Here is a 22,232-nt window from a genome sequence, read left to right as displayed (position 1 = left end):
TTTCAAATTAAAAACAAAAAGTTTGATGAGAATGTAAAATGGTGCAGCGCCTATGGAAAACAGCAGTTCCTTAAGAAATTAAATATAGAATGACCGTATGATCTAGCAATCCACGTCTGTGTACACACCCCAAAAAATTGAAAGCAGGGACTCAGACAGATATGTGTACACCGATGTTCATACCAGCGTTATTCACAGTTGCCAAAAGGTAGAAGCAACCCAGGTGTCCATTGACAGATGAATGGACAAGCAAAATGTGGAATATGCAGACAATGGAATATTATTCAGCCTTTAAAAAGAGTGAGATGGGACTTCCTAGGTGGCGCAGTGGTAAAGAATCTGCCTGCCAATGCAGGGGACACAGGTTCGAGCCCTGTCCTGGGAAGATTCCACATGCCGCGGAGCAGCTAAGCCCGTGTGCCACAACTATTGAGCCTGTGCTCTAGAGCCAGTGAGCCACAACTATTGAGCTCATGTGCCGCAACTATTGAAGCCCACATGCCTAGAGCCCGTGCTCCACAACAAGAGAAGCCATTACAATGAGAAGCCCGCACACCACGATGTAGAGGAGCCCCCACTTGCAGCAACTAGAGAAAGGCCGTGTGCAGCAAGGAAGACCCAACGCAGCCAATTAAAAAAAAAAAAAACGTGAGATTTCAACACACGCTAGAGCATGGATAAACCTCGAAGACGTCGTGCTAAGTGAAATAGGGCAGTCACAAAAAGACAAATAGGGAATTCCCTGGTGGGGCTTTCACTGCAGTAGCCTGGGATCAATCCCTGGTCTGGAAACTAAAATCCTGCCGGCTGCACAGCTCAGCAAACAAACAAACAAACAAAAAACCCCCCAAATAGTGCATGATTCCACTTGTATCAGGTCTCTAGAATAGTCAAATTCATAGAGACGGAAAGTAGAAGGGTGGCTGCCAGGGGCCAGGGCCAGGGCCGGGGGATGGGCAATGGGGAGTTTGTATGTAATGGGTACAGAGTTTCACTTTGGGAAGATGAAAAAAGATTTGGAAATGGATGGTGGGGATGGTTGCAGAATAATGTGAAAGTACTTAATGTCACAGAACCACATGCTTAAAAATGGTTAAAATGGTAAATTTCATGTTATATATGTTTTACCACAACCAAAAAAACACATCACCCAGAGGACTGGGGCGGGGAGGGTGGGGGGGACTCGAGGGGGGGAGTCAAGGAAGGGAGGGGATACGGGGATATGTGTATAAAAACAGATGATTGAACTTGGTGTACCCCCAAAACAATAATAAATAAAAAACAAAAAAACAAAAACACATCACCTTTTAAAATATATAAATAAAAGGCAGTGTAGCCAAGAAAAATGTCCCCTGGTCTAATTCTGCCTCTAGTGTGAAATCTCTACCTGGAGGCAGGAAAGGCTGGGCGTGATGTGGGAGTCTGATATTTGTAAGGTCAAAAGGATGGAAAAGAAACCAGCAGAGAATGGAAGAGGGGATCACTGAGACCGGCACCGGCCTACAGACACCATGCCCCACCCCAGCACCTTCCCCTCCTCTCCGTCCCCACTGTCCCCATGCGGGGCCAGTCCTCTTTCTGCAACTGCTTCTTCCTCTGTGATCTTTGGTCCATCCCCCACGCGACCCGGCCGGTGACCCTTCTAAAACCTGGGTCTGACCCCATGCCTCTCCTGCTTAAACTCTTTCAGCAGCTCCTGTGTCCTCAGCGTCAGCCTTGCAAGCGGAACCGGTCTAAGCCAAGTCCAACCCATGTTTCCAGCTTCACAGTCCTGCCTTTCCTGAGCCCCGGGTTCCTTTATGTCACACACCATAGCCATGTTTGAGTACCTTCCATGTGCAAATTAATAAATGTTATCCCTGATTTTCTCAACAACCCTGCAAGGTAGGTATCATTGACTCCATTTTGGAGATGGGGAAACAGTCTCACAAGGCTAGATTGGAGACCTTTGCTCTTTTTACCACGTGTTGGCTCCTCTCTGTCATTCACTCTGGTGCCTCAGGGCCTTTGCTTATGTGTGAGCATAAGTCCATCAGCTCTCAGGTTTGGCTCAGAAGCACGATACCACCGCACCACCCCCCACACCAGGCATTCCTGATCACGGTGTTTTCTTCATAGTGTCCAACACTGCTGGAAATTTTCTTGCTTACAGATTTGATATCCCTCCCCCCACTAGACTGTGAGCTTCAGGAGAACAGGGGTTGCATCTGTCTGGTGCCCCAGCACCTGGAGCATGTCGGATGCGCTGCAGGTACTCAATAAGCAGCACTGATGAGATGGGTCTGCAGACGAGCAGGTCAGATCCCTCCCAGCCCTGGGGTCTAGCCCACCCTCCGGCATGCTCCCTCAGTCCTCTGACGCTGGAGAAGCTGTCGGTCCCCTGCACTAGGTCTGGGGTTATTCCTTCGCTCTCGGGCCTCCCGTGACAAACCCCAGCCCCCCAGGCCCAGCTCCGGGGCCACTCCAGTGCTCAGCTGCCTCTCATCAAACAGCAGAATTAATGTCAGAATATCCTCAATTGGTCCTTTGTTCCTTCCTACTTCATTCTCGCTATGGGCTCAGAATGAGGTACAATCTCCCAGAAGGCAGGGCTCCCCAGCCCCGTTCAAGGCCCTCTGGAGCTGGGGTCTCCCCCAGGGTCAACCTGCAGCTCCCAGAGCCTGGCCTGACTTCAGGAGGAGCCCCAGGACAGGGAACGGGGAGTACGAGTACCAGCAGCAGCAAGTTTTAATGCGACCAGAATCCCCTGGTCATGTGGGAGGGGTGGGGCGGAGGGACATCCGTCACGGAGGGATGCCACGTTCCCAGTCAGTGACTCAGAGACAAAGGTCCAGCTGGCGGTGCCTCACCTCTTCCCCCGCCCCCACCCCTCATCAGGGCCTTGATGGGGCTGAGGCAGAGGGAGGTGAAAAGCAGAGTCCATTTCAACAGAGCTTTCGTCCAAGGGATCTGAGGAGTAGCTGGTAGTGGGAGTCCGGGTGTCCCAAGATGCAGAGGGCACTTTGGGCTCACATCTGCACATGTCCTCATGGGGCTCAGGGGAAAGCAAAGGGGCCACTCTGTCCATGGGGAGAGGGTGGGAGGAAGGGAAACAAAGGCTCAAAGTGAGACATCACTGGCCAGCAACCACACAGGTGGGACCTTGGGACCCTGACTTCTAGATCAGGGCCGTGTCCACCCCCTGCCTCCGGTGTTCACCCCAGCCTGGCCATTCTTGGGTCCTATGTGGGGATCTGCAAGTGGCCCAGGTCCTGGTCCATGATCTGGAGGACATCGTCCAGGATGGACGGCCCCAGGTCCACGTGCAGGGAGAGCAGCGAGCTGGCGTGCGACAGGAAGGGCTCCTCCGTCCCGGACTCGGGGGTCAGCCCACTGCGGGCCGAGCCAGCCTCTGGAATCCTCCAGATGTCCACACTCCCTGCCTCCTGTGGGGAGGGCTGTGGGGAAGGCTGAGGGGTCTCCAGGTGCAGGCGAGGGGGTTTGGGTGGGGCCTGGGCTGCGGGCAGGGTGAGGGCCTGGGGCCCGCCGATGACCGGCAGGGAGATCGCGTTTTTGAGCAGAGGGGACGGCCCGTCGGGGAGCTCCCGCCCGCACAGGGTGGCCGTGCGCATGAACTGGAAGGGCAGCTCAAAGCCACCATCCTCCTCGGCCTCCTCGACCGTCGTCCCCGGCAGGAGGTGGAACTTGCCTTGCAGGAAGGAAATGTCACCGAACATGTCACTGCCGCCACCGCTGCCAATGTGAATGGTGTGGCGGAAGTCCCCCAGCGGCGGGCTGATCATGTCGGAGGACAGCAGGTCCCTCAGCTTCTCTTTCTTGCCCTTGCGGCTGCCTCGCTTCAGATAGATGGGCACCTTGGTGGACATCGCGACCTCACCACCCAGGCCAGGACAGTCTGCTTGAGGGATTGAGGGATCAAGGGATCGCGGGACTTCTCTTGTCACCCTCGACCAGAAATACCCAGAGGGAGGTTTCCAGAAACCAAACACTTGCCAAGTATGCGGGGTGTGACCAAAGTTGGCCGGAATTAGGAAAAGAAAGATAAGTGATCAATGAAGTCACAGGGTCGAGATAACAAAAATGACTTTCTCCCAAGAGGGTTGAAAACTATTCTGAAAACTGGAAGCAGGAAGGTGCAGAGCTCGTAGGCAGCGATGCTCTCTGGGCGCGACCTCGCCAGCTTCTCTCTGGTCCGGGGCTGAGGAGCTGAAACACCAAGGGTACAAGTCAGGGACAGAAGGACAAAGGCAGAGGCATCTGTCTCATTTCTGCGTCCCCTTTGTGAGCCCCAGGAGCCCCTGTGGGGCCGCACTGGTGTGCGGAGCCCTCCTGGCAGAAGCCTGTGTTCACTCACAGACTTACTGTACCTCGAGGCCTAGATCACCAGCACCAATCCCCTTCCTCTATGAGCAGGGAACCCGAGTGACAGGCCTGAAGTCACACACAAAGCCCTGGCTCTGGTCTCCCTGAGTCCCCAGCACTGCTCATCCCCGTTGCCTGCACTCAGCTGTGCCCAAGACGCAACCTGTGCCAAATTGTCTGGGGGTCTCACAGATTTGCCTGGACCAAGGATGGAGATCTCGTAATCTCTGTCTCACCCACCCATGCCCGGCACAGGGCCGGACTCACAGCAGGTGTTCCGCCTAACGACTGACACCTCCTGTTTGGCCCAATCACATCCCACCTGGAAGTGAGGTAACCTGCTCAGAGCTTCCCTTTTCTCCTCCTCTTGGTTAGGAGTTCCTTACGCCTGGGGCTGAGCCTAATGTAATTTCTGCCACTCCTCCCTGCCCCAGCACCTAAAGGGACCATGCAGTGCGGGATACAAATATTTGGCAGGTGGAGGGTCTGCTCTGTGCCTGGAATTTTGTTGAGTTCTTTGCAGACACATCTCATTTAATCATCACAACCACCCTCCTATCATTCCCATTTTAAAATTAGAGCTATCGGGACTTCCCTGGCGGTGCAGTGGTTAGGACTCCGTGCTCCCAATGCAGGGGGCCGGGGTTCGATCCCTGGTCAGGGAATTAGATCCCATATACATGCTGCAACTAAGAGTTCTCATGCTGCAACTAAGAAGCTGGTGAGCAGCAACTAAGGAGCACACCTGCTGCAACGAAGACCCGGCACAACTAACTAAATAAAACATTTTAAATAAATAAATAAATAAATAAATAAATAAATAAATAAGGAGCTATCAGGGATTTCCCTGGCAGTCCAGTGGTCAGGACTCGGAGCTTTCACTGCTGTGGGCCTTGTTCAGTCCCTGGTCGGGAAACTAAGATCCCACAAGCCACGGGGCACGGCCAAAATAAACAAATAAGTACAATTAAAGCTATCTGATGTTTTGGAGCAATTTCCATAGGCATTGCAGAAGGAGAGAAGCAAAATGCAAAAATATAGTGTAGAAGATCCTGTTTTTTGAAAACATTGACCGGTTCTCCTCCCCACTCCCCAAACACGCATGTATGCGTACTTACATATACAGGTCTGCATAGGATTACGTCTGATATAGAGCAGAGAAGAACATAGAAGGCTGGCACTAGGTTGTCATATGGGCTACCTGGACTGAGGCGGGGGGCAGGGTTGGGGTGGGGAGCCTGTGGCATGGGAGGAAAGCTGTCCTCAGTAAAAATTAGTATCTGGAGCCCGTCACTAAAAAATGATACACGTGAGCTAAATATGAAAGGATGGTCACCAAAACGTTGATGGTGGTTCTCTCAAGGTGGTAGAATTTCAGGTGACTTCCCCTTTCTTGTTCACACTTTTATAAGCTCAAATTCTTAATAAGAAGCATGTCTTATTTATGAGCACATATTATTCATGTAGTCAGAAAAAAATACAGAGATGTTTAATGTGGAAAAACTAAATACACTCTGGAGGGGTGTCATACAGGTTTAACACAAAAAGGAAGTGGAACAAGCACTCCCTCTAGTCCCCACAGTGGAGGATTGGCCTGGTGCGTAGAATCAGAGCACGAAAGGCAAAGAAACTTGTCCAAGGTCACCCAGTGGGTAACCACATGACCCCACCCTCCACCAGCCAACAGGGGCTGAGCAGGTGGGAAATTGCTGGGGAAGGGCCGAGCAGCAGGGAGGCCTCTGCCAGTTCCTCTGCCCCATTTCTCATCCCAGGGCAGGGCGAGAGAAGAATGAGGGGGCGGCAGGAGGGAGCAGGAAGGAGGAAGGAGGATGCAGGAGAGGCTGAGTCCCAACTACACACCTCAGCCCAGGCCCTTACTCAGGAAACCCCACCCCAGGACCGGACACCCCGGGGTCGCTGGTGCTGAGCCACAGAGACCGGACATCTTGCCCCTCCCAGAGCACCTGCAGCTTAACAGGAAACAAAGGAATGACTCTCCGCTGGCAGAATTCCAGCTAAGCTTGGAAGGAGCTGGGGGGAGGGGGAGGGACGCAGGGGGTGCTCTGAGGTCTTGGAATCCCATCACTCGTTTACCTCACAGACATTTATCTGTGCCCTCCATGCCAGGCCTGGGGGCATGCTGCCACACATCCTATCTGTCCCCTTGGCAGGCAAGAAGTCCTGGCGTAGCTTTTCCTTCCTTTTCACTCATGGAGGTGGGGCTGACTGGTGGGATCTGCCCAGAATTTGGGCCAGCTCCCTCCCATCATATGGGGGCGCCAAGACAGCCTGAGTGTTTCCACAACAGATCCGGCGTTCCTGACAGCTCTCTCACTCTGAGCCAGATGTACCCACCCAATTCCAGATGTGGGGAGAACTGAGGCTGGGGGGAAGGGTTGGGCCAGCATCAACCACCAGGGGAGAGCTGGGAATTGCATCCGTCAAGCCCCAAGTATTAGTGTTCAGAGTTGGCAACTATAAGACCACAGGCTCCAGCTACCCTTGCATGGTTTCCATTTTAACGTCCCAGGCACAGCACGGTGGGTGTTATTACTGGCCTTTACAGAGGCAGAAGCTGAATCTCAGAGACATTAAGCAACTTTGCCGAGGCCACCCAGCTAGTAAGAGGAAGAGTGAGCACTGAGACTCAGCTGGGTCCCAGTGGCTCTGATACAGTGGGCCATGCCAACTTCCCTGAACAGCTTGGGGAACAGGAGAGAAACAGGCTCCCACCTGGGCTGGGGCCACCGGGTCCCCGGGCCTCCTGTATTTAAGTCCTACCTCTTGGCTTCCCCCTCTCTCAATATGCAAGTGTCCAGACATATGAGAATGAGCTCTCCATCAGGACAAGGCTCTGAGGGGCCGGAACCAGTGGCTCTGTGCAGCTTTTCAAGGAGCAGACAGGAGCCATCCCAGCTCTGTAGGCTTGCTCGGGAAGGAGTCCAAGGCCTCCTTTAGAGAAAATGACTTCCCCCCTGTCACAAGGAATACTAGGCCATTCCCCACCAAGAGTGTTCAAAAAGCAGGCCCCTGACCTTGAACCCATCTCTTCCTGGAACTCATTCTAACCTTGGGAAGACATCTTTCCTCTCTGGGCCTCACCTTCCGCATCTATGAAATGGGATGACAATAAAGCCATTGCCAGGGGGCTACCGGAGGCCCTACTGCCATACTGCAAGTGAGAGACAGCGCTAATGTACGACAGACAGGGTTAGTGGGTCACTGTGAGTCCCGACATTTATTCAGCAAGTAGCTGTAGAGCCTTCCTCAAGCATTGTGGTTCTCCGGAGACAGTGTTCCAAACAAGACCAAAAATGAACAGCCCCTGGGCGGAGAGGTCCGCCTCCTCCTGCCGGCCCCGACGTAGCCTGCCTGAGTAGAGTCCCGCTCGCTGGCCGCGGGCTCTCCCAGCGTCCCTGTGCGGAGCAGCGCTAGGCTCCGCGGCCACTAGGTGGCGCACGCTCTCCCTCTACTGCCCCGCGTCCCGAAGGGGTCTCCGAGCGCACCGGGGTCTCCAGCGCGTCTCCTGCCCCAGGCGGGCGTCCCCCAAGGAGCCGCACGTTCGCATACCAGGTGCGGATTGTCAGCGGGATCTTCTCTTGGGGGGGTTCTGATCTCACAACCCGACAATCGGGGGAAAAGGGAGCGATCGGGGACCTTGCCGGGGGACCCAAGCTCAGGGAGGAGCCTCGCCCGTGCTTTCCGGCCTGGGCGATGTCCGAGTGTCCGCTCGGCGCAGGGCCAGAGCTTGGGCGTGCAGCCCCCGCCCCTGGCTCCCGTGGGTCCGGGTCCTCAGCCTCAGCGCGGGTTCCGGCGCCGACCCCTCCTCGCCCTCTGCCCGAGCGCAGCGCAGCCCAGCCCAGTCCGGATCCGTTTCAGGACACTCGCGGCCACGGCTAAAGATAGGAGGACACCTCACCATCGACTAAAAATACGACCCCGAGCCCGGGCGGGGACGATGGGCGGCGGGAGCGCACTCCCGGGTCCCGGGGGGTGGGGCGGGGGCTCTGGCGCAGCATGGAGGCTGGACCGGGAGTTCGGGTTCGGGATGCGCGGCGCCCCGCGGGCCGAGGGGGACGCGGGCGTGGCCGCCGGGACCGAAGCCCAGGCGGGAAGCACCGTGCAGCCCGAGGCACCCTGGAAAGGACCCACTTGGAGGTGAGTCGGGGCCGGGACGCGAGCTGGGATGGGGCATCTCAAGGATCGACCTCTCGAGGGAGCCCCGAGGAGCTGCGGTCGGGCTGCAGAGTCTCGGCCTGAACTCACCTTGAGGCGCGTTCAGGCGGCTGACCGGCGGGCGGCGAAGGCTCAAGAGCTGGACCGAGCGGCGATCGGACAGACCTGGGCTGTGAACTTACAGTGCTGACAGAGGCCCCTAGAGCCCCGCCCCCTGCCCGCGGAGCCAATGCCGGGGCCGCCCCAACTAGGCCCCGCCCACAGCCTCGCCCCACTCCGGGCACGCCTGGGCTCCCCCTTTGGCGGCGCAGCGCGGGGGTCCAGCAGCCGCGCGGGCCCTGGGGTCCAGTCCAAGCTCCGGCGGCTGCGGGCCAGGCGGCGTCGGGTGCTCGGGCTGGACTCCGCGGACTCCGGCTGAGCCCGTCGGAGCCAAAACTCTCGGTTCTAGGAGGGCCGAGAGGACGGCAGCTAGAAGACCGAATTCTTCATAATTCACAGAGGAGCGTCCTTGGACGGGTTCCCTCCCTGGAGGGCTGGGTCTGGGGAGGCGTCCGCACAAGCGTGTTCAGTGACTACTAAGGAAATGAATGAGGCCTTGGAGGCGCCTACGTTAAAATATTGCAGACTTGCGAGAGCTTTCAGGAGTTTGCCGCCCCCTAGAAAAGACGGCGTTGAGGGTGTGCGCGGGCGGAGTGGCCACGCTCGCGTTCAGGCTAGGTGGCTTCCGGGGCAGGGGGTGGGACCCATACTTAGACTCATTACAACGTTGATTGATTGGCTGCTTGGCCCATTCATTCATTCTGTACCAGAAGAGAAACATTTACGGAACGGCAGGCCCTACACAGGGGCTGCAGGTAGACTGAAGGGAACTCGCCCTTGCTCCGCTCAGTGGTTCAGCAGATACTTGGGCATCTATAGGTGCCAGGCGCTGTTCTTGTTGCTGGGGATGCAGCCCCCTCCAGACTGGGAGCTGCTGTTCAATGAAGGGAAATGGAGGAAACCCAAGCCCCCAAGTGCACTGTGATACCCTTCTGAGTGAGCAAGTGCTAAGAAGAGTGGGGCAAAGGAAGGGTGGATAGTAATGGGGTGGGGGGAGCTTGCTTTCTGGAGGGTGACGGCTGTGACAGTACAATGTGACCAGGATGATAAAAGGTTTCGTACCGTAAATGTGGGAGGGACTCTTAGGGAGAAGGGGTCAGGAAGGCATCCTGAAGGAGGGAAGGATGCTGGGGGTGGAGGTGGAGGTCAGCCACGTCAGGAGGGAGGGAAGGATGGGGAGAAGCTGAGTGGGCAGAGCCAGCATTACTGTCCCCCTTTACAGAAATGGAAACCGAAGCTCGGGGCACTGCCAGTGATCTACTTAGCCTGAAAGTGGCAAGACACACGGGCTCTGGGCCCTCCTCCCTGCTCAGGCTTCTCACCCAGCCATTGTCATCCCTGTCTGCCCCTCCTTCCCACAACACAGCCGGGTTGTGGGGACAGCTCGGTGCAAAGCCCTGAGCCCTGCCTCTGAGCCACAGACCCAGGTTCTGAGCTGGCTGTGCTGCTGACTTGCTCTGTGGCCACAGACAAAGAAAGGACAGTCCCTTTCTGAGGCTCCTTGCCTATAAAATGGGAGTTACAAGCATCCCAAGCAAGATAAGGGACTTACGGGTGATGGGATGTTGATGGGAACACACAGTCCCCGTAGGCAGGAGTTTCATGGAAACATTATGACAGGAGCTTTGGGGGATGGGATTGGCCTTGCCACCTGACCTGCAATGAGCCTAATGTTGAATAGAGGTCTCTAATAATGACTCCCCTGAGCCTGCAGGGATGAGGCTAAGGCACAGCCCCCACCCTCTGCCCATGAGCGGAGCAGCTTCCATTGTGGGGGAGGGGGGCGGCGGGGAGAGGAGGGTGTGGGGAAGGGGCTCGGGGAAGGTCAGGACCTCCATTCAGGGCTGGTGATGAAACAAAGTTACAGGGATGAAAGCTTGGAGAGGCAAAGACCCTCATCCAAGGCTAGTCCAAGCCCGGAACCAACTCCAGAGCACTTTAGAGAGGTTCTGGTGTGTGCGTGGGGGTGGGGGGGGCAATTGGGGAGCATTGGGGGATGGATGGAGAGCAGCAGAGTTGGCCCAAGCCTGACCCAATCCCTGGACCCCTCCCTCAGAGACTAGCCATCTGTCCAGCCTGGCTCTCAGGCCAGGGCTTCCAACCAGGGCCCAAAGCCACAGGAACTGCACTCTGGGGACTGTTTTAAGCCCACCTGGATGTGACATGTTTCCACCCAGAGCCAGCTCCCTGTGCTGCTTCTACACTCCTGCCATCAGCCGGAGTTCTGGCCCCTGCAAAGCCAACATCCAAGGTCCGCTTTGTGCCTGGCGCTGGTTCTGCACTTTACAAGCACTCAGGTAGGCCGTTCATCCTCCCCATTCACAAATGCGGTCATGGCACTCGGCTGGGGCCTGAGGAATCCCTGGGGAGCCGGCTGCTGGCAGCTCTCAGCTCTGCTGAATGGACGGGATCTTTGCAGACACGCCCAGTGTTGCCATGGCAGCCCTGCAATTAATGAGCGTTTACAAAACAGGATTTCATTGACTAAAATTGGCTTTTTCATGCAACTTCTCAGGCTGTGTGTAAAGGCCCAAGTGTGGGCGGTGAGGCTGGAATCCTGAGCCATGGGAGGGCTGGGCTGTCCTGCATTTCTGATTTCTGACCTGGTAGACACTCACACCAAGTGCCCCCTGCCCAGCCTGACCCCATGTCCAGGGTCTGCTGCCTCAACGAGGGCCTGGACTGTTCTTGCTGGAACGGCTCCTGGATACCCTGGTGTCTTGCGGGGCGGGAGTGGGGGGGGGTGGGGGGGTGGTAGGACCCTGAGGGATATTGGGGAGAGGTTAGAAGCAACCAAGGCTGGGTGAGAAATGCCCTGAGGGACTCCCCTGGCGGTCCAGTGGTTAAGACTCCGCGCTCCCAATGCAGGGGGCATGGGTTCCATCCCTGGTTGAGGAACTAAGACCCCACATGCTGCGCACTGTGGCCAAAAAAAAAACAACCCCCGAGTGATGTATTCAAATTCCTTCTCAGCCTGGATCCTCGCCTTGATCTGAGATAGGCCCAGCCACCACCTCCCTGCCCCCCAGTCCCACAGCTGCTCCCCCCCCACAAGGACCTGTAATCACCACACAGGGACTGACTCAGCCCTGCCTTCCTCTCCCAGACTCTTCTTCCTGGAAATAGCCCACGTCAGCAGCCACAGCCCCCAAGGGCCCTTGGGGATAGAGTCAGAGGCCCCCTTCTCCAAGGTTAGCTGGGGAGAATGGAGGAACTGAGGTGGAGGGATAGGACACCCAGGCTGGAGCCAGCTCTCCATGGACCCACCTACCTGAGGACCTAGGGAGGCAGGTGGGATGAGGGGGACCAGGAGTCTGGGGACAGGTCTGGGAGCAGGCCATCACAGGGAAGGGTGGTGATACTCTTGGGGGCATCTAGGGGGCAGTGAGAGGAGACAAGGTCTCCGGAAGGGCCTCAGCTCCCCCCACCGCCATCCCCTGCCCCAGGGAGGCAGGGAGGAGGGCAGGAGCTCCATCGGCCCCAGGAAGCCTCCTCCATCACAGCCTGCACTCAGCTTGCAGGGCCCCATGGGCTGAGCCAACCCCAGGCCTGGGTTGGATTTTTCCTTGATTGTTTCCTGTTTTCTTCCTCCCCTGGGCTCCTGCCAACTCCAGCCCTGCGCTCCTCACTTCTCGCCCGCCTCCAGAGAACTCTGACCCGGCAGAGGCTGGGATTCAAGATGAGAGCCCCCTCGGAGCTACGCCCAGCTTCTGCCTCTGCCTTGGACCCTTCCTTGGGAGTTGGGTGGCAGGGCCTTCCTGGGGGACTTTCCTTTGGGTCTGGATTTTTGGCCCCGGGCCCAGGGCCGTGGGAATTTCCAGAGTGGTGACAGCCCTGTCCTTGCAGGCACCAGCTGAGGCACTTCCTCCCAGAGGCCTCTGGGAGCATCCAGGCCACATGGCCGTCTTTGGGCCTGGGGAACACAGAGTTAGCAGGGGTTGTTTTCAACACTTCCCACCCCTTCAGGGAACCTTGTCATTATTCATTTTGAAAGCTCACCTTCATCTACCTTGTGCTTAGGGCTGTGCTGACTGGAGGAGACACAGATGGCCAAGGCTGGGCCCAGCCCTCAGAGAACAGATACCCCCAGTAAAACAAATAACCAATCCTGTGCCATAATGGAGGTCCTTGAGAGATGAGGCCAGCTCTGATGTACCTCCTGCTGTCCCAGGCGGCATGGATGAGTCTCAGTCAGCAAATATGGATTGAGTGAAGAACCAAAAAGAACAGTGGTAAGAAGGACTTGTTCTGCTAGAAGTAGGGAAGCAGATGGAGTAGTTAGGAAAGGTTTAAGGAGGAGGTGATATTTGAGCAGGGTATTAATGGTTGAGGAGTAATTTGCCAGGCAGAGAAAGGAAAGGATATTTCAGGGGGGAGCAGACAGAGGCAAAGGCAAGGCCAGAAGGAGTGCAAGTAGATGCATGGTGTGATCAGGCAACAAGAGATGTCCAGCAGAGATGCCAAGAGATGTCCATGGCATAGGAGAAGGGGGAAGACCAAGAGGGTAGTGGGTGAGCACTGTTTTCCTTGCCCAGCTCCCATCCCTCTTATTCTTGTGACTGCCCCTCCATTTTCCAGAGTCTCCAGTACGACTGACCCCACCTCCAAGCTCTAACAGTGGGTCTGAGACCCTGGCCTATCCAATCTGAGCCATAGGGATGGTTTAGGGGTGGGCATATGTCAGCAAAGAGCTTCAGCCTGGGAACTTGCTGTGACTGTTAGGATGACAAATGCCAAGATGTCAACTCAGGGTTTCCAGTGGCCAGCTCTGCCTCCCTGAGGGAAGAGCCTGTCAGAGAATAAAGCCAGCACAGAGGAAAGCAGAGCCAAGAGAATGACTCAATGACGTTGCTTGTGCTCCTGGATCCAGCCATGCTCCTTGATCCAGCCATGCCTGAAGCAGGTACCATTATATGAACCAATGACTTACAATTTTTTTTAGTCCAGTTGAAATTAGGTTTCTGTCACTTGCCGCTGAGAATCTTGCCCAGTAAAGAATAATTAAAAGCAGACAATAGCTCATGATACCTGCTGAATGCTGTGGAAGGGAATCAAGGATCTGTGTAGAAATGTGACATGACCAGAATTGCATTTTTTTAATTTAAATTACTTTTTTGACATAGTAGTGCTTCCACGGGGTTCACAATTTAGAAATCACAAGAGGCAAACCGTCTCCCTCATACCTCTGTTCCCCAGGCACCAGTTCTCCTCTCCACAAACAACCAGTGTTATCAGTTTCTTGTAAACACTTCTAGAGATATTCTTTGCACATACATGCAAAGCCCCTCCCATCTGTTTTACGTAAATGGCACTATTTTGACAAGTAGAGCCGCAAAGTACAGCAGGCCTTGGTGGGAGTAGGGGAATGACAGGGCCCCATTGCTGGGGGCGGTGAGGGTGACTCTGCAGGGGCCATGGGAAACCACATTTTACTGAACCTCTGGTATTCACGTTGTTCTGCACCTTCCTTTTTTCAGTTAACATTATATTTATGACCACTTCATATCAGTTCATAGAGTATGTCCTCAGTTTTGTCTTCTTCCAGCTGCATAGTATTCCACATGGGGTGCACCATAATTTACATAAATTATGGCCCCTCCAGCCTCAAGCCTCCTCTCTGCTCCCTCTGTTCCAGACACGGGACTTTCAGCCCATCAGCCACACCCACGGTCTCAGCGGATGGTTGTTTAGGTTGTCCCCAGCCCTAGGCTGACAAGCAGTGCTGCAGTGTGTCATTTTGCACAGATGCTGTTTCACACCTGTGTGAGCGCAGCTGAAGAATAAGTTCATAGGGACTCGGGGGTCACGGGACACTCGCGGTTGTCATTGGGTCAGCTCTGTCCGCTTATCCTTCCCAGGGGAGGTGCCAGGTCCAGGTGCCCCAGGTGGACCACAGGGCCCATTTCTCCTCAGCCTCACTGGCACCTGGTTCGCAGCCTTTTTGATTTTTTCACTCTGATAGGTAAACACGAACTAAAGACGAAGGAACCTCGGTGTGGTTTTAATCTGCATTTCTCTTATGATGAATGTTTGGCTATTTTTCATAGGCTTCAGGGCCATTTCTATTTCCTTTTCCATGAACTGGAAAAGGAATTAGAGAATTATGCTTAAGAGGGTCGATTCAGGGAAGCGGACGTGGAGGGACGCCTGGTTGAAGGGAGGGACCTCTTTGGGGGGGAGTCGGTTCAGGAGAGAGACAGAACTTGGCTCTGAGCTGTGGTGTAAAAGCCGGCGCTGGAGATGATGAGGTCGAAAGATTGGAATTTGGTGACAGATGGGCCACGGGGGCCAGGGAGGAAGGAGAAGGAGAGGGGGTCAGGCTGGTCCAGGGTGATGATGTGGGTGATGAGAGGGGGCTGGGGAGGAAACGGAGGACAGTGGGGCCACTGGAGATGGAGGATCCCAGCAGGGGCCCTGCCCACTCTCCATCCCATATCATGACTGATGCAAAACAGCAACCTGACAGCCACATGCCCCTGGTCACATGCTTCAGTGGCCACAAACCCTGGGCAGGGTCCCTGCTGGCCTCCAGTTTCAAGCCACCTCTTGGCAACCTCTGCTCTGGACCTTGGCCTTGCGCACACCCAGCCTCCAGGACAGGCAACTTTCAAGGCTCCTCCCAAGGCTCCTCCCTTCACCAGCCGCCTCCTGTGATTCCTGCAGGTCTCAGCCGCGGCACCTTCCCTCGGGGAAGCCTTCTGGACCCCACTTAGAAGCCATGTCCAGTTCCCTCGGAGAAACTGTGGACCACGGTCCTCTCTGTGCCATAGTCACCTGAATCACACCCATCCCCCAGTGAATGAATCAAGGGCAGGGTCCCGGGGGTAGCAAACAGGGGGTAAATAGCAGATGAGGGTTTGGGAAGTAAAAGAGGGTTTAGGAGGAGGGTATAGGAAGAGAGTTTAGGAAGTAAAAGAGCCACCCCTGTGTGAGGCACAAACAGCCGCTCTCGGCCCCTCCCTGGCGCCCCCTCTTGCTCAGCCTGCTTCTGTTTTCTCCTTAGCATTCGCCCTGGTGTTGGCTAGTTTGTGGTTTCTACCCTGGAGCGGAAGCTCCAGGTGGAGGGGGGATTCCATCCATTTGGTTCATGTCTGCATCCCTATGCCAAGAAGAGATGCTGACACAGAGCCGGCACCACTGCAGGTGTTTGCAAACAGGAGCGGATGTGGGAACGGACGGGTTGGGGCTCAAGTCCTCATGCAGGAGGCGTGCCTGCTTCCTTCTCTTTAACAGCTTGTTTCTGCAGATGGAGAGGAGCACGTGTCATGACGAGGCATCCCTTCAGCAGGTATCTCTTGTGGGCCTGCTGTGCGCCAGGCACTCCATAGGGATGGGACAGGGTCCTGGCCCTCAGGGAGCAGGCATTACAGAGCGGAGGGGCGAGAGAGTTGTGTGCATATATATACACACACACATATTTTTTTCTTTCTTTTAAAATAATCCACGTATGTGGCAAAATATTTCAAATAGGATGTGAGGATGGACATGACAAATAATTCTTCAAGCCCTCCCCATCCTGACCCCTGGTTCTCCAACACCCATCCCTAGAGGTAAGTCACTGTGATCGGAAATATTCTAAGGGCAGAACACTTGGGGTTTTTTTGTTTCTTTATTTGTTTTGTTTTTTAAAAAATATTTATTTATCTGGCTCTGCATCGTCTCAGCTACTGCACACAGGATCTTCATTGCAGCATGCGGGATCTTCTAGCTGCAGCACGTGGGATCCTTAGTTACGACATGTGGGATCTTTTTTTTAAGTTGCAGCATGTGGGATCCAGCCCCCCGACCAGGGTTCAAACCCGGACCCCCTGCATTGGGAGCTCGGAGTCCCAGCCACTGGACCACCAGGGAAGTCCCTGTTTTGTTTTTAATTTAGTTTATTGAAATATAGTTGATTTACAATGTTATGTTAGTTTCTGGTGTACAGTAAAGTGATTCAGTATATATATATATATATATATATATATATATATAATTGGGTTGGCCAAAAATTTCATTCAGGTTTTCTGTGACATCTTACCAAAAACCCAAACAAACTTTTGGCCAACCCAATGGTTTGCATCTGCTAATCCCAAACTCCCACTCCATCCCTCCCCCGTTCCCCCTCCCCTTTGGCAACCGCAAGTCTGTTCTCTGTGTCTGTGAGTCTGCTTCTGTTGCTAGATAGGTTCATTTGTGCCATATTTTTGTGTGTGTGTGTGTGTGCGTGCCATATTTTAGATTCCACATGGAAGTGATATCACATGTATTGGTTTTTCTCTGACTTACTTCACTTAGTATGATAATCTCTAAGGTCCATCCATGTTGCTGCAAATGGCATTATTTCATTCTCTTTTTATGGCTGAGTAGTATTCCACTGTGTGTATATACACCACATCTTCTTTATCCACTTATCTGTCGATGAACACTTAAGTTGTTTCATGTCTTGGCTATTGTGAGCAGTGCTGCTATGAACATAGGGGTGCGTGTATCTTTTCAAATTATAGTTTTGTCCAGATATATGTCCAAGACTGGGATTGCTGGATCATATAGCAAGTGTATTTTCAGTTTTTTGAGGAACCTCCGTACTGTTCTCCCTAGTGGCTGCACTGATTTACATTCCCACCAACAGTGTAGGGGGGTTCCCTTTTTCCCACACCCTTTCCAGCATTTGTTATTTGTAGACTTTTTAATGACGTAGACTTTTAAAATAGGTTGAGCAATCTCAACTCTTTTTTTTTTTTTTATAGTTGTGGCACACGGGCTTAATTGCTCCGTGGCATGTGGAATCTTCCCAAGGCAGGGCTCGAACCCGTGTCCCCTGCATTGGCAGGCGGATTCTTTTACCACTGCGCCACCTAGGAAGTCCATGACGTAGACTTTTAATGGTGGTCAGAATTTGGAGACTTCTGACCAGTGTGAGGTGCTACCTCATTGTAGTTTGGATTTGCATTTCTCTAATAATCAGCGATGCTGAGCATCTTTTCATGTGCCTATTGGCCATTTGTATGTCTCCTTTGGAGAAATGTCTGTTTAGGTCTTCGGCCCATTTCCTGATTGGGTTGGGTTTTTTTTGTTGTTGTTATTGAGCTGTATGAGCTGTTGGTATATTTTGGAATTTAAGCTAGGGGCAGAACATTTGAAGAGGATTCCCGATCTTAAGGGAAAGGGGCCTCAGGAGCAGCCCCCCGGGGTCAGGCATGGCCGAGCCTTCCAGACGCTGGCCCAGGGCTCATCCAGCTCCCGGAGCAGGGAGGCTGGAGGGGGCTGCTGGGGGGCTGCCTCCACCTGCCCTGCTCTCCCTCTTCCCACTCCTGGGAGGGGGGCCTGCTGACTCAGCCCTACAGGCCTCCAGTTCTCTTTCTTAGCACGACACGCTTTAGACCCTGGGAAGATCTGGGAGCTACGGGAGCTGGCAGGAGAGATGGGGCTCAGTGGGGCCCCACCAGGCTCGGGGAAGATGCCTGGGCTCTCGGGGAGCAGTGTGTGGGGACAGGGGTCAGTGGGTCATGGACCGGCAGCTGTCCCCGAGACCCTCCGAGGGGCCCTGGGCCTGGGCAGCTGCATGGCTCTCAGCTGTCAGGCGGGCTCCGAGCTGACAGGAAGAGGAGGGTGGGTCTGGGTGGGGGAGTCTGGAGCTGGCTGTGGGCCTGGTGGGTCCCAGAGCAGACCAGCCCCGAGGCCCCTTGGGGCCCTGGCTTTTCCAGGGCAGACCTAGAGGAAGCAGAGGGAGGCCTAGCTGCTCAGGGATAGAAGATCTAGAATGATGAGGCCAGGGTGACAGAAGGGCCAACATGCCTGAGTGCAGGTGATTAAGTCTCACCCCAGTGACCTCCAGACTTGGAGGCCAGGCGTGTAAGCTCCCGCTCTGGTCTCCCCTCTGCTCGGCCAGACTCCCAGGACTCCCGGTTCTCTTGAGCGTACTGAGTTCTAAGCAGGCGACTCCCGGATCAACCCGTCCAATCCCCATGCCTCCCCAGAGCACTGCTCTGCCACCCCTGCTGTCCTGGGAGGCTGGGCCCACGAGGGTGCCCCCTTCATCCCAGCCTGCCCCAACAGACCCAGGCACCCCCTCCTCCCATGTGCTCCCAGGCACCTGGGCTGCTGCTTGGAACTCCTCTGAAGTCTGTCCTTGTTGGGTGGCCAAGTTGGTCAGTATGGCATGGTGGAGAGACAAGGGATTGGAGTTCAAATCCCAGCTCCATTGCTTACTTCAGCCGGTGACCTTGAACCTCTTAGAGCCTGCCAGGAGGGTCAGATGTGATCTCTACGCCAAAGTGCCCACAGTAGGTCCTCAGAAATGGTAATTCCCTTTTCTTGCTACCCAAGCTGTGTTTTCTCCTCAACTTAAACTTGTTTAAGAAAAAAGAAAAAGGGTGGGGGAAGGGAGCGAATTCTCTGGCAGTCTAGTTGTTAAGGCTTAGGACTCAGCGCTTTCACTGCTATGGACCAGGTTCAATTCCTGGTCGGGGAACTAAGGTCCCATAAACTGTGCAGCACGGCCAAAAAAAAACCCAAAAAAACAAAAAATCGGGTGGTGGTGGTATTTGTTGTTTCTCTTTTTATTTTATTTTTAAAATTGAAGTATAGTTGATTTACAATATTAGTTTTAAGTTTATAACATAGTGATTCAGTTCTTTTACAGATTATACTCCACTTAAAGGTGTTGAAAAACAATGACTACATTTCCCTGTGCTGTACACTAAATCCTTGTTGCTTATCTATCTTATATATAGTAATTTGTACCTCCTAATCCCAAGGAGGGGGTTAAGGACAGCCCCTCCCCCTTCCTCTTCCCACTGGTGACCACACTAGTTTGTTCTCTATGAATTGCTATGTTGGAAACTTGAAACTAATATTGTAAATCAACTGTACTTCAATTTTAAAAATGTCCATCAACTGATGAATGGATAAATGAAATATGGCCTATCTGTACAGTGGAATAGTATTCAGCCATAAAAAAGGAACAAAGCACTGATAATGTTATGACAATAAAGTTTTGGGTGAACCCCAAAAACATTATGCTACATGAAAGAAGCCAGACACAAAAGACTACATATTGTATGATTCTGTTTTTACAATATGTCCAGAACCGGAAAGTCCATAGAGACAGAAAGCAGATGAGTGTTTGCCAGGGAATGGGGGTGGGGTGGAGATGATGAATGACGGCTAGTGGGTATGGGGTCTCTACTGGGGTGATGAAAATATTCTAGAAGTAGTGGTGATGTGTGTACAAAATTGTGAATGTACTAAAAGCCACTGCACTGTACTCATTAAAATGGTGAAATTAGGGAATTCCCTGGTGGGCCAGTGGTTAGGACTCCACACTTCCACAGCTGGGTGCCCGGGTTCGATCCCTGGTCTGGGAACGAAGATCCCGCAAACCTTGCTGGCAGAAAAAACAAAAAGTGAAATTTGTGTTATTATTATATTGCAGTAACATTTTTTTTTCTTAATGTAAAAAAAACCTACCCCCCAGCCCCACTCCAGTCAGTCAAGGCCTTTCACCTCTACTTAGAGGGCTGTCTGGAGGAAGAGGCCATATGTGTCCAACTGGACCTGACTCTCAGGTGGCTCAGCCAGGAGCCCCAGGGTGAGGGGAAAGGAAGTGTGTATCAAACAGAGAAGTGAAAAATCAGCCCAGATATCTACTCCCAGCACCAGGGGAAGTGGCAAGGCTGGGCTGAGCTGGGCTGGGTGACCCTGAGTCAAGGGAAAGGAAACACAGAGGCCGAAGTGGCTGCAGGAGGCAGCACAGGATGGAGGGCTAAGGAGCAGTCATGGCGCTGCCCCGACCCTCAACCCCCCCAGCCCTCCGCTTCGTTCTTGGCATGCGCTTGGCTTCCCAGGTGCGGAGCTATGAGGGGCTTTTGTTCCCCTTGGCAGCTCTGCCCTGAGCTTCCTAGAGCCAGAGCCTGAACCTAAAGGGCGACCGTGCAGGGGGTAAGGGAGGGCAGGGCAGGCTCCCCAGGCCGGCGGGTGAGGGAGAGGTGGGCACCCTGCAAGGCCAGGGCTGGGCACGGCTGGGGCATCAAGGCCTGGGAGGCAAACTTGGTGAGAGCATAGGACTTTGCTTTTTCAGAACCATCTGCTTCATCCTTGGGCTTGTGTCTCAAGGGCCCAGGGCACGACCAGGATGAAGGAAGCTGCCACCAAAGGGGATTCTGAAGCAGGTGGGTCCCAGGAATCCAGGCCCAGCCAGGCTCCTCCACCTCCATCACCCCCTCCCAGAGCCTTATTTCAAAGTCCTGAGCCCCAGTGCCGGAGGCGGGGTGGGGGGGGGTGTGGGGCATGAGCAAGAGGGACGAGGCTTCAGGAAACTGGTGACCCAGCTGAACAGGGGCCGAGGAGCAGTCACCTGGCAGTCCCTGGGCACTGATTTCCTGCCAAGAGCAAGAGGGAAGCGTCTGGTGTCAGAGGGCCGTGTGTCTGCCAGACCTGTCTGCAATCTGAGGTTCTCATCCTGCTTTTTGTGTGTGTTTTAAATGCCTGCGTGGGCCCTCCCGGGGCAGTCAACAGTCACACGACTTGTATCCAGGCAACGGGCTCCTGCTCCCATTCACACGAGCTCCAGCTTTCTTCCCAGGGACGCTGCACACCACTGCCTCCCCTGCCCTGCACACGCCTCTCTCCCTCCACCCCCCACTCCCCCGCCAACCCCCGCCAGGATACAGGTCTTTTCTCCTCTCTGCTAACCACCCCCATCCCACTTGGACCTCTGGATCATCCTTGCCAAATGGGTACCAGGACATTACCATTTCCCACAAGGCTTCTTCAGCAGCAATGAGAAAGTAATCGCCAGAGCCGTGGCACCCCGGGAGCCACACGTGGGCTCACACGATAAGGGCTGGAGCCCTGTTTATTGTGGCCAAAGGCTTGTAATCTTCCCAGGCAAGGGTTTTCCAAGGCTGGCGGGGAGGAGTGGGTTTTTAGCTGACATTTGACTTGGTAGACATACAAATGACATTCTCGAACGGTGGCAACTCTATCGGGTTGTGGAAGAGGGGCCCGGGCTCCAAGAATGCCACGTCCTGAGGCTAAGTCACAGCGGCTCTTGGGACTGTGACTGGGTGCTTCCCGTGGGCGAGGATCCTGGGGAAGAGGGAACATCAGCTCCCTGAGCTGGGGCTTGTCTCTAATTCCTGTCTTCAGAGGAGGCGCCTGTAAAACGAATGAGTTGAAACAGCGCCTGCTTGTTTTCAAAGGGAGACGTTTTACCCAAGCCCGGTCAGATCTGTTGTTGATTCCACTTCACCGTCAGAGGAGGGGGGCAAAGGTTGGACACTGTTAGGTTACCTACTTATCTCTGACTCAAGGCATCAGCACCGGCTGCCCCCTCGCCCTGGCAGCTGGGGGTTTGCAGCCTTGGCTTTGGCGTGCGAGGCAGGACAACCGCCAGGTTAGGGCAGAAACCCACTCCACATTTAGCCAGTGCCAGCCTCACCCCAGACACCAGGACACACAGGCATGGGGACGTGTCGGAGACTCTGGAAGGCCTGGTGGCCTCGTCCAAGCGCTCTGGGCTAGAGGCGAGCCCCAGGCTGCTGTGCAAGTCAGCCAAGCCAGCGCGAGGGAATCCAGCTCTGGCGTGGCTCCGGGAGGCCGCCCCCTCCAGA

General features: G+C 54.4%; 1 protein-coding gene across 1 annotated transcript; it reads right to left on the bottom strand.

Moving 5' to 3' along the window:
* Nucleotides 1-2,716: 2,716 nt before the first annotated feature.
* On the bottom strand, nucleotides 2,717-8,729 carry CDC42EP2 (CDC42 effector protein 2). Its single transcript, XM_057728290.1, has 2 exons — nucleotides 8,629-8,729; nucleotides 2,717-4,206 (listed from the first exon to the last, which is right to left on the bottom strand). Exon 2 carries the CDS (start codon nucleotides 3,864-3,866, stop codon nucleotides 3,222-3,224), a length of 645 nt encoding a protein of 214 aa, XP_057584273.1. The 5' UTR covers nucleotides 3,867-4,206; nucleotides 8,629-8,729; the 3' UTR covers nucleotides 2,717-3,221.
* Nucleotides 8,730-22,232: the final 13,503 nt, after the last annotated feature.

The sequence above is a fragment of the Hippopotamus amphibius genome, chromosome 3, assembly GCF_030028045.1.
Source record: "Hippopotamus amphibius kiboko isolate mHipAmp2 chromosome 3, mHipAmp2.hap2, whole genome shotgun sequence".
In the NCBI taxonomy this organism is placed as follows: Eukaryota; Metazoa; Chordata; class Mammalia; order Artiodactyla; family Hippopotamidae; genus Hippopotamus; species Hippopotamus amphibius.
Note: the sequence above shows the minus strand (reverse complement) of the source record. Positions and strands in the feature narration are given on the sequence as shown.